Source organism: Marmota monax, unplaced genomic scaffold, assembly GCF_021218885.2.
Source record: "Marmota monax isolate L192 unplaced genomic scaffold, Marmota_monax_Labrador192_F-V1.1 WCK01_AAM20220418_F8-fsc00099, whole genome shotgun sequence".
NCBI classification, from domain to species: Eukaryota; Metazoa; Chordata; class Mammalia; order Rodentia; family Sciuridae; genus Marmota; species Marmota monax.
This window is the reverse complement of record NW_026692126.1, coordinates 1,453,790-1,470,993: the sequence shown is the minus strand read 5'-3', so window position 1 is coordinate 1,470,993 and position 17,204 is coordinate 1,453,790. Positions and strand designations below refer to the sequence as shown.

General features: G+C 49.4%; 1 protein-coding gene across 1 annotated transcript; it reads right to left on the bottom strand.

Annotated features, from left to right (window-relative positions):
* Positions 1-1,857: 1,857 nt before the first annotated feature.
* Positions 1,858-13,167, bottom strand: Fmod (fibromodulin). Its single transcript, XM_046463587.2, has 3 exons — positions 12,944-13,167; positions 9,273-10,264; positions 1,858-3,679 (listed from the first exon to the last, which is right to left on the bottom strand). The coding sequence occupies exons 2-3, from the start codon at positions 10,255-10,257 to the stop codon at positions 3,528-3,530; spliced, it is 1,137 nt and encodes a 378-aa protein (XP_046319543.1). The 5' UTR covers positions 10,258-10,264; positions 12,944-13,167; the 3' UTR covers positions 1,858-3,527.
* Positions 13,168-17,204: the final 4,037 nt, after the last annotated feature.

Below are 17,204 nucleotides of genomic sequence, written 5' to 3'. Positions count from 1 at the left end.
CAGTGTGGGGTTTCTTTTCTTTTGTCCAATGTCCACCCCTGGGCTAGACTGTAACCCCGCAGGGTCAGGGACTGTTTGCTTTGTTCTCTGTACTATTCTCCACGCCTGCTCAGCGGCACTCAGTCAACACTTATTGATGAAGGGTGCATTTTATTTATTCATTTGGTTTTTGCATTACTGGGGACTGAACCCAGGGGTGTTCCTACCACTCAGCTACCTCCCCAGCCCTTTTCATTTTTTAAGACATGGCCTTATTAAGTTGCTGAGTCTGGCTTTGATTTACCATCCTCCAGCCTCCTGAGATGCTGGGATTACAGGTTATTTTTTAATTTTAAGACAGGGTCTTGCTAAATTGCTTAGGGCCTCACTGAGTTGCTGAGGCTGGCTTTGAACCTGTGATTCTCCTGCTTCAGCCTCCCAAATTGCTGGGATTAGAGGCATGTGCCACCTGGTGAGAAGGTCTCTTTTGATTTGCAACAGCCTATCTGCCCCTAAACCTCCTCCATGCCCTATTAACCAGGTAATAGTAGGATCTTCACAGGTAGAAACTGACCACCCAGACCAACTGGGCAGACAGGTGGCTGGTGGTCAGAGCCTGTCCTTGATGCTTCCTCACTGGTGACCCCAGCGTTTCTGTGCCTTGGTTCCTCATCTGTAAAGTGGTGGAAATAAGAGTGCCTCTGGCACAGAGAGGTGAGGAGCACTAGGTGAGGTGATGTAGGGAAAGCTTCTACCACATATTATTGATTAAATGGCAGCGTAAAGACAAAGAGGCGCCCGAGTCTGAAGGACAGTAGGTAGACTCTTGTTTCTCTCTTATGAAGCCCTGGATATGGAAATCATGGAAGCTGCTAAGAAGCAAAACTAAAAGGCAGAGGATTCCTCCTCATAGTGTGGGTAGCCCCTCCCGTGCGTCTTGTCTCCTCCCCCATTTGGTCTCTTTCTGTAGAGGGCTCCAAGGTCCTCAGCTTTACTTACTGTCCTCTGAGACAGGCTGCAGTCATTGTTACGGTTTCTCTCTGGTCATCCCACACACTCACATTCCTGCCTAACTCTGGCTTCAGAAAATTACAGTCCAGTGGACTTCAGCTCAAGATGGAGTTGTGGCATTCAAATGTACTTGGCAAAGAATTTGGTATATATTAGTGCTTAGCAAATATGAGTTATTTCTCTATTAGAAAATAGTGAATTGTTGGGCTGGGATTGCGGCTCAGCGGTAGCGCACATACCTTGCATGTGTGAGACACTGGGTTCGATTCTCTGCACCACTTATAAATAAACAAAGATCTACCAACAACTAAGGAAAAAATATTAAAAAAAGAAAATAGTGAATTGGCCTGACAGTGAAAGCAGAGTCTGCCCTCCTTACTTATATGACTTTTTTTTTTTTTAAGAGTCTAGCACAACATCTGGCATCTAAAAGCCATTAAGAAAATATGCATTGAGAGGATGAAGGTTTTGCTATGCTTGGCTGCCCTCAGTTCTGCAGAGTAGCCACTAGAGGGCAGCAGCAGTTAAGACAACAATACCCAGGACCACCAGATCTGGAATACTGGGTTGAAGGAGAAAAATGCTAAAATGACTAAAAAAATTAACTTGCTTTTTAGCTTTTGGGTACCAAAGGAAGGGGGATGTGTAGATAGTAGGGCTGATGTTAGACTTAAAGAAGAACTTCCAGAATACAAAGTTTGTTAACTAGAGTTTTTTATACAGGGTATTTTTGTTTTTAACCTTATCAGAATCTGCCCCAAACGGAACAGATAAAAAAGAGCTCATCCAGTCCAAGACCTATGTGACTCCACTAGGTTCCCCTAAGATAAACACTTAGCCTACCTCCAATGACTCCATCCTTGCAGATGCAATCGTAAAATAACTTTATTGGTCAGGTTGGTCACCACTCATGCTTTTCCTGTAACAAGGATCCTTTATAGGGACATGATGGTGTCCACATGCAGATGCTTTCTGGAGAGCCCTGGGGCAGGGGGCAGCCTTGTCCTCACATCAGAGATCCCTGGCTGAAATGAGCTGGTTTGGCTTTTGTGGATTTCAGGGTCTGGAGCTAAGAACATGGTCCAAGCATCCCCCTTCCCTTTCCAGGGAAGCAGCTCCCAAGCATACACAGAATCAGGGATGTAACGATATCTTAGTGGGGGTCCGACTCAGGCTAATGCTTCTTAACTGGTATTTGCCTCTGGCTGCCCAAATGGCTGTATCCCAATGTGCCCTTAAAAGCAGGTGGGTGAGGCCCAAGCAACGTGACCTTTCAGAGATGGGAAGAATTAATTGCTTTCCAGCCAAGCTGTGAAGCAACAGGCATCTTCTGTAACGAGGGCACAGCTCAGAGATGCGAAAGCAGAAGGGTTCGTGCCCAGCACAGGCCGTGTTTGGAGGTAGCCCTGGGCTTCAGGGACCACACTGAGCATCTCCAGCAGTGCTGGTGCTTTTGACTCTGGCCTTGGGACAAATCAGTTAATACAGATCAACCACATCCTCCTGGCAGCAGGCAAGTCCAGGGTTGGTTGGAAGACTCCCATCAGTATATAAAACCTCCCTGCTTGGATCAAAGTAGAGCTCAGTTAGCTTTATGGAGCTTTGAAAACCACATGGCCTCCACCATTGAGGATAAATATCCAAGCAGGGATGCAGAGAGGGGGCCAGAATGAAAGTGCTGGGCCTGCCCCTCAGTTCAGCCAATTTGCGGTGCATTTGTCCCTGGTATGGATGATGATGATAATCAGTCTGGCCTTTCCTCCTTTGAAATCTGATCTGACTGTAAAGAGCTGCTCAGCTACTAAAATATAGCTCAGTATGTTTATCTAAGCCGGAGGTTACCGTATCCCCTGGCATTAGGTCATGATGCTATCATGATGGCAGTGACCTTGGTCTGGTGGCTTTCCAAAGGGTGAGGCTGGAAAGCATAGAAGTGACTCTGGGTATCCATTCAACCTCAGACAAGTGTGGCTCTCTCCACAGGTTGCTGGGCAGATGCCCACAAGCCTCGGAGTCTCCTGAGGCACAGAGGAGGCATCTGTGAAGGAGGGTGAGTGGATGAGGTGGAGTTTGGGGGGGGGGGGCTGGGCAAGAGGTATATTTTGAGGAGCAATGAATGGGAGCCCCGAGTAACTGTGTAGCTGGTCTAAGCACATACAGAGGTCTGTCAAGTGCTGCTCCCAGAGAGTCAGACTGTTGGGCCCAAGCAACTTTTGAAGTTCCACAACATCAGGTCATCAGAGAGACTCAAGAGGAGTGAGACTATTTTGGGTTTGGAACTTCCAGGGACTACTCCCCCTGCTGCCCCTTTTGTCCCTAGAGACCCGAAAGCTTCTACCTAGGTCCTCAGCAGAAGCCTGCCTGCCGCCTCCCCATCCCACTACCTGCTGCCTACAGGGAAGAAGACTAAAGAGGAGCCCGTGGACTTCTGTCACATGTTTGTCCCAGACCTTCCAGCAAAAGCCAAACCAAACCATCAAGCCAAATGCAGTGGGGGACGTGGGGACTGTACACCCAGGGCCCAGCGCGAGGGCCACTCAGATCTCGATGAGGCTGGCGAGGCGCAGGCAGAGCGGTGCGTCCACGGGCATCGCGCTGCGCTTGATCTCGTTGCCGTCCAGGCGCAGCACCTGCAGCTTGGAGAAGTTCATGACGTCCACCACGGTGCAGAAGCTGCTGATGGAGAACTCTGGGGGAACAAGAGGGGTGGGGCAGCCCGGGTCAGGGACAGGATGTGCGGTGAGGTTAGATGGCTTCTTTGAAGCTTCTCAGATAAGACTTCTGACGCAAGGGGTGGAACTTGGTTGGGGAGAGGGTGGGCGTTTCCCAGTCTTGGAGTCCTATCAACCTGCACCATTAGAGGACGGAACTAGGGACAGAGCTGGGGGCAGGGAGCTATGTCTGCTTCTGCAGATCAGCCACCTACGGCCCCCCACCCCCAACCCCTAGTCTGTACTTTTCAGGCCCTCTATGTCCTTGAGTGTCCTTCCTGCCAGGGCTTTTATTTTATTTTTTCCCCCCTCCTATCTGTGGGCAGCAGGGGGCAGCAAAGACCAAAGAAGTAGCCAAAGACCAGCTGCAGCCACTCTGAGGTTCCTGATGGCTTTTGGAGAGGGAGGGCTGTCCTGAATTGCTCTGAGAAGGAAGACCGAGGAAATGGAAGGACTTAAATCTTAAATAGCTCCTTCCACTTTGCAGATAGAGAAAGTGGCAGGAAATTAAAGAAATGAAATCCTGGGCTGAGAGACACGTGTCTGGTGCCAGAGCTTGGAGGAGATCACACATCTCCATTCTGTTACTGCCAGAGGGTGAGCCAGGTTAAGGTTCAAGAGGGCGGTGAACTCCAGCGCGCCTGCTGCTGTGGACCTCAAAGTCAAAGCACCTGCCTCTGCGCTCAGTAAGATTACAAGCCACCTCTTCTTTTCATCTTGAAAGTACCCTTTGTCAGGATTTACCCCCCAAAGCATGATATATATATATATATATATATATATATATATATATATATATATATATATATATCCAGGGATTGAGCCCAGGGGCACTTAACCCCTGAGGGAAGCCACTTCCCCAGCCCCTTTTTATATTTAGAGAGAGAGTCTCACTGAATTTCTTAACCCTGCGCTAAGTTGCTGAGGCTGGTTTTGAATCTGTGATCCTCCTGCCTCAGCCTCCTGAGCCACTGGGATTACAGGCGTGCACCACCGTGCCTGGCGATAGTTCTGTTTTTAACAATTCTTTCCACAACCTGGCTCCGGCTGTCCTCTGGTGGATAAGCTAGTTCTTCCTCAGGTTGTCCTGCTGGATGGATAGCCACCTCTGTCTCCAGTCTACTGAGCCAGTAACTCGAAAGGAACAAGGCAAGAACTCAGAACAGCAACAGGGACAACAGAAGTCCCCGGGAATGCAGCCAGCACCTCTAAGGGCCAACTTCAGTGTGGTGGGTGAGGGTCAGGAGACTGTTCTGTCCTCTGCAAAGGGAGATTGGGTGAAGTCACCCAAGGGGTCTGGGCAGGTGACATGGGCACAGACTGGGAGTCGGGGGCTTCCCTCAGCTTGCAAAGGTGTCAGGAGCCGCATGTCAGTCTGGAGCCAGCAGAGGAGGAGCTGGAGGAAGGCTTTTCTAATCCTCTTCCTCGGGGCAAACTTGGGGGCTCCTCTTGGTGGCCGTTATGGGTGGGAAAGGAAGATTTCAAGGAAGATGGTATGGTGACAGCAGGCTGAGGAGGAAAGTGGGTCTTTCTTTCTTTTTTGGTATTGGGGATTGAACCCAGAGGTGCTTTACTACTGAGTCACATCCCCAGCCCTTTTCATTCTTTATTTTCAGACAGGGACTCGCTAAGTTGCTTAGGGCCTTGCTAAATTGCTGAGGCTGGCCTTGAACTTGTGACCCTCCTGCCTCAGCCTCCTGGGTTGCTGGGATTATTGGCTACCCTAGAGTGATGCCAAAGAATTTTTAATCATCCCTTTATAAGACAAATTGCAAAATAAGTATCACCAGGCCTAGCTTGTAAGAAAGCTTTTTTTGTTTGTTTGTTTTTGAGACAGGGTCTCACTACATTGCTTAGGGCCTTGCTCAGTTGCTGAAGCTGGCCTTGAACTTGCAATCCTCCTGTCTCAGTCTCCCAAGCTGCTGGGATTACAGAAGAAAAGTGTTTTTAAATGAGCACAATCAACTGTTCCTGGCCTCTGTTAAGAACTGACCAAGATGAGCTGGGAATTTGTACCAAATGGACTTGTACCACAAACATAAGACAGACAACCCAGGCCCAAAGAAAAATCAGATGCTGGGAACCATGGAGGAGACTAGGAAATACCCTTCCCAGAGGGGCAGGAGATCTGGAATACTTTTGGGATGTTTCCTTTTTGGATGCAGGGAAGAGACTAAGGGGGAAAGCAGGCAGAGTCTGGGTTGCCTCTGGGTCTATGTTGTCTGTTTACAGGGGTGTGTGTGTGTGGGGGGGTGAACCCAGCTAAAACATCCCTTCCAGTTCTATTTGGGGCTGAGCTGGTGGCTCAGTGATATTCTTTCCCAGCCTGGAGCCCTCAGACTGTCTGCTAAAATCCTGGATTCCAGCTGTGGGTACATAAATACGGGACATACTTGTGGGGAGCTAGACACCCAGTATAATAGAGTCTCGCCACACTCTGGGCACTGGGAGCCCCCCTCTATCTTCCCCAAGCCATGAATAGGACAGGGCTTCTGCGAGCAGGCCCTGGTAGACATTTTCCAGCTCAGATTAAATACTGACATAAGTCTTTCCAAATTCCTCCTGGTGTACCCTCCCTGCTCCCCTGGTTCCCAGAGCTTCCGAAAAACATTTTGAGCTGTGTTTCCTTGCGGTTGCCAGGCTGGAAAAAGTGAGGGAGATAGTGGTGGGAGGGAGTGGGGAGGGGAGGACCCTGTTTTATTTCCTGCAGCCTTTGAGTTCTTTAAACTCTCCCTCAGAGAGCTACTTTGATCTCACTGTCACCACCCCAAGTCCCTGGCTGGCTGTGCAGGGAGATATCCTTCATATTCCCCTAGGAGAGGGGGGGCCAGCTTGGGGACCTGGTTTCCTATTCATGGTCTTGGATCAGAGTGAGATTCCTCCCATTCTCAGTCAAGGTTCTCTGGCTGGACGTCCTTTGATATGGAAGGTAGGAATTCAAGGTCCTATTCTATGCAATCTGGCTGATCTTGAGAGATGAGTTTCCTTCTCTGTGCCTCAGTTTCCCCATGTTTGCAATGCAAAAAGCAACAACAAAAACTGTACCTGTCAACTTCCAAGTAGCAAAAAGAAAAGCTAACAACAGTTACTATGTATTGGTTTAAATTATGTGCTAGGTTCTAGATCAAGCATTTTACGTATATCAATTTACTAATTTAAGAAAGATGAGCCAAGTTTGGGTATAGTGGCGCATACCTGTGATCCCAGCAACCTGGGAGTCTGAGGCAGGAAGATCACAAGTTCAAGGACAGTCTGAGCAATTTAGTGAGACCCTGTCTCAAAATAAAACTTAAAGAGGGGCTGAGGTTGGGTGTGGCACATGCCTGTAACCCCAGGATCAAAGTTTGAGGCCAGCCTCTGCAATTTAGCAAGGCCCTATCTCAAAAAACAAAACAAAACAAAACAAAAAAAAAAAAACAAAAAAAAAATTAAAGATTTAGGCATGAGTCACTTTGTTTACAGGAACAAGAGTAAACAATAACTAGTAAAGGAGAGTGAGCTCAAATTGCACAAAAAGAGACTTGGGATAAATGCTGAAAATTTTAGGTTGTCTAAAAGGAGAAATTACTTTCTTGTTTTGGGTAATGGAGATTGAACTCAGGGCCACTTAACCACTGAGCCACATCCCCAGCCCATTTTAAATTTTTTATTTTGAGACAGAATCTCACTAAGTTGCCTAGGGCCTTGCTAAATTGCTGGGGCTGGCCTCAAACTTGCAATCCTCCTGCCTCAGCCTCCTGAGTCACTGGGACTACAGGCATGCCCCACCATGCCCAGCTGAATGAGGGGACTTGCTTGTAGGGCCTTAGGGACACTCATTAAGTAATTTTATATTCTAACAAGCGTTGGGAAAGGCAGACCATCTTATATTTCAGTGGCAGATGTGATTCTGCATGAAGGTAGAGAGGTGACAGGATGCTGTGACAAAGTCTTCCCTACTCCACCTTTCTCTAATTGTATGGTTAGGCACTAATTGGTTCTTTCTCAGGACAGCTGCTCTTTGATGTCACATTTTCGGTGTCAAACTTAGATGAAGTACAGCATACAGTGTGACATTTGTGATGTGACATCCTTCCTGGATCCAGAACGGGAGGCAGGTAAGCAGTGGCAATTGCTGGGGAGGATGTGAAGGCGGCAAAACTGCGCATGCGCACCTTCTAGATAACGTAAAGAACCCCGCCCTTGGTCAGAGCCGGGAATGTGGATGGAGTAAGAAGCCCCCAGAGAAAGAGAGACCATTATTTCCCCCCTAAATAAAAACCAGTTTGGAATGTGCATGATGGTGTCTAGCACTTCAAACTAACTAAAGGACCAGACGGACAGCTCTTCACTTTGCCTGCTCGGCTGCCACCTCCCTTACTGCCCCCTGAGGCGGGAGTCTCCCCTGAGGACTGTCCAGCCCTTCACATCTCGCTGAATGATTGATCTGTTCTGCGAGCGCAGGGGGAGAAAGGGGTCCGAGGGAGAGGCCCACTCTTCTGTCTCTGAACTTTGATGGTGCTGTTCCCTCTCAGCAGGCTCTACTTCAAAGCCCTCTGCCAGTGGTCATTAATGAGTCCCCCGCTTTACAGAGCAGAGGGCTTTGCTGAGAGGGAGGGAGGTTAAATGCTGGCTCAGTACCTTCCAGCTGAGATGAAGACATCAGAGGCCCTGGGGTAATGTAAGCACTTGGGAAAGGGAGGGAGATGGTAAGAGGAAGGGAGCCCAAAGGCAACTGGATAATTCAATTGGAAATGAATATTTTAGTTCTCGCAGGTAGAAAGGCAGCCTTTTTGCTGTCCTTAGGCATTTGCAGAGAAGTGTTTATAAACCAAGCACTGTCCTCTGCCCCCCAGGCTCTGCAGTGGTCAGCCTCATGTTATCCTGGGGAGGACCTCTGCCCTGCCACCAGGGGCTCCTTGGACTCCGGGAAGAACTGGCCAGAACAAGTGCCACATTCAGCTCTGTCCACCAGCTGTTAGATTTAAAAAACAAACACCAAAACAGGAGTCCCCGTCTGTGGCGGCAACAGTGAGTCAAGGGGAAACACAGCCTGCCCTCTTCTGGTGGGGGAGACAGGCAGGCAACGGGGGTTCTTGGCAGCCAATTGCTCTCCCGAGGTGGACACTGGAAGTCAACCTTAGGTCTCCTTCTCTATGAACGGTCCCCCTCCCAACCTCTCCCAACTCATCTCTCACTGCTCCTGAATCTATGACCCCTTCCTTTCAGGAGGGCATTTCTGGCTGTCCCCTACAGATACTTGTTAAATGACTGGTACTGGTTCCTTCCCAGAATAGCTTTGTCCTGCCTTTCTCCAACATTTGCCCACAGACCTCTCCACCCCTAGCTGAAATGTGCCTCTCCTGGGAGGCCATCTTCTGCCCCACCTGCTCCCCACTGCAAGATCTTGGTGCTGTTGTTGAGGATGAGTGTACTATTTTGCATGTATTTTTGCAGGGCTATGACTTGGTTTTCGGGTTGCTTCATTGCTACTGGTTGGTTCCCCTGGGCCTATTTTATTTGCATGCCACAATCACTCAGAATAGGTCTTTCCAGTGAAGTGGCCGCACAGCCCCTCCCCCCAAGTCTCACCGTTGATCCTGTTGCCTTGGAGGTAGAGGTTCTCCAGGTTGGTGTTGACAGGGGGGATCTTCTGCAGCTGGTTGTAGGAGAGGTCGAGCTCAAGGAGGCTGCTGGAATTGAAGGTGTTGGTGGCCAGGCCATTGTTGGTGAGACTGTTGTGAGATAGCCGCACATAGAGCAGCTTGGGTGATCCCCGGAAGTAGCTATCGGGGACAGTGAAGACGTTGTTGTGCTCCAGGTACAGCTGCTCAAGGGCTGAGGGCAGTCCATCGGGCACCCTCCGGAGGTGGTTGTAACTCAGGTCCAGCAAGATCAGGGACTGGAGACCCCGCATAGAACTGCCCACCTCCTGGATCTCGTTGTGTTGGAGGTACAAGGCCGTGAGGTTCTCCAGTCCCTCCAGAGCGTTGTTGGGGACCCGTGAGATCTGGTTGTGGTCAAGATGGAGCTCCCTCAGAGATCGAGGCAGCGGACCTGGCATCCGGGTCAGGTTGTTGTGATCCAGGTACAGCCTCTCCAGGTGCTTCAGCTTGGAGAACACCCTCCTGCCCACCTTATCACTGGTGATCTGGTTGCCATGGAGAGCAATCCAGAGCAGGCCAGTGGCATTGTCAAAGACACCTTCCTGGATGGAGGAGATCTGATTGTTCTGGAAGTAGACGTACTTCATGCGGGAAGGCACGAAGGGCAGGTACTTGAGGTTGCGGTTGTCACAGTACATGGCCGTGGGGAAGTTGGGGGGACAGTCGCATTCCTGGGGGCAGTCACGGGGCTCTGGTGGGGATGGAGAGCCATAGGCATAGGCTGGACCTTCCTCCACCCCGTAGGGGTAGGGGTAGGGGTCAGAGGGTTCGTAAGGGTAGGGTTCATAGGGGTCGTAGTAGGTGGACTGCTGGCTGCGCAGGTACTGGAACCACCAGTGGGAGTCTTCATCATACTGAGCCCCGGAGAGCAAGCAGAGCCCTGCCAGCAGCAGGAGGGAGACCCACTGCATTGTGTCTCTGCGGGAAGGAAGAGAGACAGAGCAAGCAGATGTGAGTGAGACCGAAGGGAGGCAGCGGGGCACGGCAGGCAAGCCACAGGCTCTGAGCTGTGCAGATGTGACCGTAGTGTCAAATGCCCTAGAGCAGGAGCCCTGCTCCTCCTAGGCCCGCTCTGTGCACTTGGTCCAGAATCTGGTTGTCTAGGGTGAGCCGGGTGTATTGCTCCTGGTCATAGAGTCACAGAAACAGACTTTGAGGTTAGAAGGAATGTGAATGGGGGCTGTATTTTTGGGGGAGGGGCAGGTCTGCAGGGGCTTCTAGCACCATGAAGTTTCTGCTAGGGAATCTGGAAAGGCTCCAACATTCCATGTGTGGTGTGTGTATATGTGTGTGTGTGGGTAGGCATGTGCATGCATGTGCAAATGCAGGGGGTCTGTACTCGTAGGCTGCTCTTCAGGCCTGAATCCAGTTTAGACTCTTTGGGGAAATAACATTTCCTAAGAGTCTAAGGAAAATGCCCCCTGGCTCTTTCCATGTCTCTAAGAAACCTCCAGAAGGGGCTGCGACATCAAAGGGGAAGATCTGAACTATTTCTGGAAGATATTTCAGTGTCTGGGACAGGCCAGGGATTTCTGGTCCTGAACATCTGGGGAGGAGTGTCATCCCACTTCAGCCACCACAAGGCCTGGGCCACCTTCCAAAGTACCATCGTCAGTCACAGTCTGCTGGGTGAGAAAACTCTCTCTGGTTAGCAGTTTGTGGCCACACATGTAACCTGGACTTCATTTAACAGTTACAAATCCTCTCTAGACTGGGGATACTAGCACTGGGTGTGGCACTTAGGAATGAATGCATGGGGTTGGAGTGAGTTGGCTTCTCTGTCCTCTGCGGTATGGTGCCTAGTGAAGTGTGAGCACGCTTTATGGTCCACTGTGGGGATTATGCAGGAGTGGAGTGAGGTCAACAGAAATGATTGAGGAACACTGGAAATTGGAGTACGGATCAGAGACGTGGGGTATGCCAAGGGAAAGTGACATAGGACAGGGTCTCCTATCCCAAGCTACTTGTTCCAGGTGATGACACCTAGTTTACAGGCTCCATATCCCCCCTCCCCTGGTCTCTGCTGGGCAGCCTGTCATCTTTGGGCTTGTGGGTGAGAACTGGGCAGACTGGGGGGGGGGAAATGTAGGGTCTGGGGTCATCTAAGAGGGGAAATTGAAGGTATGGACAATGAGGGACCAAGGGATAGCACATCAGGCCTGGGTGCGCCCAGCCCAGTTACCTACAGCTAGTGTCCTGCACAGCCTCTGTGGGCCATAGCACCTTCCAGAGTGTTACCCTTGGACAGAGAAAGCTTAGAACCTTTCTTGACTTGGAAGAGTCACATGTATCCCTCAAACCAACCTTGAGCTTTGCTCGGCTTAGCAAGTGTGGACAGGAGAAAGGAGTAGAGCCACCTACTGGCCATCGTTCCTCCCAGACCTCTCTATTCCTGAGGCCTGCTTCATCCCTTCAGCTCCTGGGCCTCAAAGGAATGGGCACTCTGGCTCATCCCGAGGAAGCCGCAGGCCTCAAACAAAGAGCCACAGTGTTTCTGAGAAGTAGACCCAACTGCCCACTGCCTGGGCAGGCTGGCTGGTCCCTGGACCTGGCCTGGAGAGACGACGGATGGAGCGGCCCACTGCCAAGAGCACATTTTTCCATGCACAGTTTTGGGCTGCCCCAAGACCAAGGTGGCTGTCTGGAGGACTGGCACAGTGAGCCTCTGTCTCGTTTCTCCTCCTTCCAGACTGGGCATCTTGGCAGATGAGAACCACCTTCCTCTTCAAGACCCAGCTTTCCAGGGGCTGTGCATCCTGCCACTTTGGCCTTTCCTTAGATCCCCAGCTGTTGGAAGAGTTCGGAGGACCTTCTGTCTGTCCTCACCCCACCCCATCTCCCAGCGCTGCTGCTTCAGGGTTTATACTCCCACGTTCTTTCTCACAATGCAGGAGACCCTCCTGTGCTCCGAGTTCGTTGGGTACAGTTTCTAGCATTGACACTCTCTGAGTTGGGGGCAGCTGACTCAGGGGCTTCTGCTGTTCTTCCATGTCTCTACCCTGGGGGAGCCTTCTCCCTCCTATCAGAGTTGAGGAAGTCAAACCAGAAGCCGTGCCCTAACCTGGGGAGGTGGGGTCCACCTCACTCCATAGCTCCCTGGACATGGCCTGTTCTTAGTACTTCTCTTTATTCTCTCCCTTTCACCCTAGCAACACACACACACACACACACACACACACACACTCTCACTCTCTCTCTCCACAAAATTTGTCCCCCTCCAACAGCATTTAGGTACCACAACCCCTCTCTAAGCGATGTTTCAGGAACACCCAGGGTCTACCCTCCCAAAGTGCCAAGTCCCAGAGTGGTAGGGTTTATGGAGCAGGGAAGTAGCTTCTGTGGACATCTGGTCCCTCACTTTTTCATGCCAGTGAGTTGGAGATCCTCCACACCCAGAAAGGGGGCTATAGGAAAAAAGCAAAATGCAGGAGCCCATCCCTCCTGTTCCTTTGCCCCTCTGCAGCATCCCTGGGGTCCTGGCCCAGGTGGAGTGGAGTGACTTCCCCCTGCCTACTTATCCCCACTCCTGTCTTTTTCTTTTATTTCTTTCATGGCATAACAACGGAAAAAAACCCCAAGTAAAATGATTAAACTTACCTCTAGTTGAACCTTTCAGAGTGATCAAGTCTCTGTGTCTGGCCTCCTTGGGTTGGAGAAGGTGTGTGTGTGAGAGAGAGAGAGAGACAGGGTGGCTACTGAGAGTGTGCGCGCCTGAGCCAGGCCAGGGCCCGCCCCCACATTCCTAATCAAATATCATGGAGAGAGGGGCAGAGGAGCCCGGATTCTGGCTTTTTCAGCTCTGCTGCAGGGGCGGAGCTCACACTCGACCGCGGCAAAATCTTTCTGTCCGCCTGACGCTATAAAAACCACCTCCTTTCCACTCACTTATCTTCCCTGAAGCATTGGCAGCCCTGGGTCTCCTTCTGCTGGATGAGTTAGTGGCGCCCTCGAAGTTATTTGCACAGTCTCTTATGAAGCGCCTGGATTTCTCATTAAGCCCACAAAGGCAGATGCAGGAGGCGAAGGCCTGGCTTTGCAAAGAGGCATCTTAACTCTTTCAGCAGCCCGGGTCCCCCAGCCAGACAGTACTCGCCCTTCTTGGCTCAGGCGCGCCCCCTGTAGGCCAGTGTTGGACTAGTGGACAAGAGAGTATGAGTGAGAACCGGTTCAACCCTACCCAGCCAGTGGGACTTTGCTGAGCTGCGCCCCTACCCCACTCTGCTGTTGGAATACATGGAAAAGTAGGGAGTCCAACATTTCTCCATCATTAACTGTCTACCATGGTCACACACTTTTTCTTAATCGTCACAATCGTTTTATGGGTAGTGACACTTCCTGGGGGTGGTAGTGAGAAGAATCATGAGAAGTAAGGCAGATGAGGCACCCCACCTGGCACCTAGCTGGGGCTCATTCTATGGTGGCGATTATGACTGCCATACCCATTTTAAAATGTAGAGCCAGGGGAAGATTGGGTGAGACAAGTGAGGAGCATCTATACACCATGAAGGGATTTATAGGCCATGAAGGGACTTATAGACCACGAAGAGGATCTAGTTTTTCTGAATGTTTAAAACAACCTGTTTTAAGCAGGGGAAGCAATGGGATCTGGTTTGCATTTTTTTTTTAAACGGGATTTAAACCAGGGGAGATTAACAACTGAGGCATATCTTCAGCCCTTTTTTATTTTAAGACAGGGCCTCATTAGGTTTCTAAGGTTGTCCTTGAACTTGAGATCCTCTTGCCTCAGCCTCCTAAGCCAGTGGGATTATAGGCATGTGCCACTGCATGGGGCAATTCCTTATTTTTAATATGAGTAAGTGGATGGGTGATGGGTGATAGTACCATTGCCTGACATGGAAAAGATGGGGAGAAGCAGAGTTGGGCAGAAAACCAAAGTTATAGTTTAAATGTGCTAAGGTAGAGATGTCTGTTAGGCATTTCAATGGAGATGCATACGGGGAGCTGGATATATGAATCTGAACTTGGCATTGAGGCATTGACATTTGAGAACCATTAGAATTTGGATCACATAGAATCTTGGTACCTTAGATGACCCAATGTCCTAAATGCTCCCCCTCAATCCTTAAGTAAACACCCTTTATTTAAATAACTACCAATTGAGATACCCTCAAGTGATTTGACTTTGAAGACTTTAGAAGGGTCAAGGTAGATGGTACTTTGGGTTGCTGCACTAGGTGTGAGTTGTTGATATGATATGTAGACTTTCAGAAAGGTCCTGGCCAGGGACCTACTCTCATAAGGAGATAAGAAGAGTTTTCTGAAAAGATGAAACATAATAAATAAGGTTTTACTGACCACCTTCTGGAATCTGGGTGATTTACTTCATGTTTTCCCATATAGTGAACTCAGTAGTTATTTTGCATTGGAAATAGGGGCTCAGTGATATGAGGGTGAGGGGTAGAACAAGGATTTGAACTTTGGTCTGCATGACTCCAAAGTCCACACACTTTCCTATAACTCTAGACTACAAAGTGGGCGGGGTAGGGGGGGTGATGACTATCCTGCTATCAGGGGTGGAACTTCACTAAGATAACCCTCAACTAATGATTGAGGCTTGAGCTGCTCCAAGTGTGGGGGGTATAAAGCTGAGAGGGGACTGGAATACAGGGATCCATTCCTGGCCTTCCACACATTTCATTTCAATTTAATAAAGAAGAGCAACTATCCTGTGTCAGGCAAGGTCCTAAGCGTTAGGGACACCGGGCTTCAATATAATGCCTGCTCATCATGAAGCAGGCGTATAAGCAGCAAGCTTCGAACTCAAAGAGTAAAGTGAAGAACTTCATTATGAAAGTGGTTATGAACAATGAGGACAAATTTCTCATCATTTTGACAATTGTGTCTGGTGGACACTTCTTAGATGGGCCCAGATAGCCTGGTCAAACCCATCCATTGAGTAAGGATGTTTATTTTCATTAATATTTTTTAAAAATTCCAGCATGCTGAGTAATACTGCATAGACTAACAATAAAAGTCAGTAGAGTTTGGGGACCAAATATTGACTGGGATCCTGTCCAACCAAGCTCCACCAAAACAAGCGATGTCTCCATATGGAGTCATTTGTTGATCATTTCTTAAGTAGTGAGATTTGTACCAGGTCTTTTCTTGTTCATCTTACTTCGAGGTAGCCTGGGAGAAGGAAGGCTGGAGGGGACGATAAGGACCAGGTCAGGAGGCACTTCCAGGCAACCATCACTGTTAAAAGTTCCTTTTTCTGACTTCCAGAGGAGGTTCTAACGTCCATTTTGAGTCCTGCTGCTCTGTTTCCTTGGCTCTAGAATCTAGGTTCTCAGAGTTTGGCCTTAATGTGGGAACGAAACGTGGGATACAGATGTCCCCGATTGTCAAGGAAGTCCACATGTGTAGAAGGTCCATTTGGGACACGGGTGCTTTCTGGGAGGTGTCAAGCCAGCGCTGTTCGGTCACTAAGGTGCAAGCAAACTAAAGAGAGAGGCCATGTTATTCATTTCTGCACCCACTCTGCCCAGCTGGGGATTGCCTGGCACCTTGTTGGCAGTCAGTAAAGGGTCATGACATGACTTGTATTTTTGGCTCCCAATAGAGTCTGTCTGTGTTCAGTAATCTATGCTGGGTGGAGAGTAACCACTACCAACCAGGCCAGGAAACCCTTAGGCCTTCAGGCCAATTAGACTTTCCAGGGGTTCAGGCCACTGCTATTTCCTCTTTACCCAGAAAAGTGCAGGTTAAGCCACAACCACCAGGCAAAAGAGATTGCCTCTGACGTTGGACCCACCCAGTCTGGGAGCAATGGAGTGCCTCTGACTCAAGTTCCCACCGGCAAAGACACAGTGACGCTCCTGTGGCCACCAATTCCTTCCTCTACACCCCCCCCCCCAAACCTTTGTTTATGACATAGGCTTTGATCTTGGGTAGCCCAGGGATGGAGTAAGAATTCTTGAGTTGGTATAAAGAGGTCAGTTGAGAGATCATGGTAATACAATCCAGCCCTTGCTGCTGGCCCATCCTGAGAACTCTTGACGCCAGAGAGGGATTTTTAACTAGTCTGATATTTCAATGGAAAGTCTTGGTGACACTGGCACCCAACAATGGTCTCCCAAAGTTTCCAAGAGAAATATTTTTCCCTATCCCCTTGGCATTGAGGGGTCATTAGAAGTCCTTATGGTGGACAGTCTCCTTTTTCCAGAAGGATGAGAGCCACGAAGATGTTGGATTCAAGACTTGTTTTCATTCAATGGTAAAAGTAGGGCGACCTCAAGTTCTGAGTTCTCGGAGATGGATGGAGGGCTTCAGAACTTCCTTTTAATAACCAGTGTCACAATAAGACAGAGAACCCCCTTTGTCTCTTACTAGGCAGCTTATCTTATTTTACTGTGTGTTTACTGCAAACTTGCTGTTGTTGACATGAGGATGGCGAGATGAATTCTGGAAAGCCACTTTCTGGAAAGCGTGAGTGGATCTGAGATGGCACAGGGGTTTGTGCAGGGAGAGACAGCTGAATAAGGAAGGAGGGAGAGGGGAGAGCGGAAAACCTGAAGCCTGGCGCCTTTGGTCCTTCAGTGACCCAATACATGGTAATCACCTTTGTTCTAGAAATGAGCCAGGAACTAATGTGTCCCTCAGAATGTGCTGGGGCTGTTGAAGAGAACCAATGGAAGACAGAGCAGTTCCCAAGAAGCTTCCAGAGAAATCACATGAGACCAGACCAGCTGTGAGTCCTAAACTACCAACTCTCACTTCTGAGATTCTCACCACACCCCTTAAAGGTGTTGTCAATACCTTATTGGAAACTGAAGTTCAGAAAGGCTCATTAATTTTGGCAAGATTGCATGGTAATTAAGTGACAGAGCTAGGATTA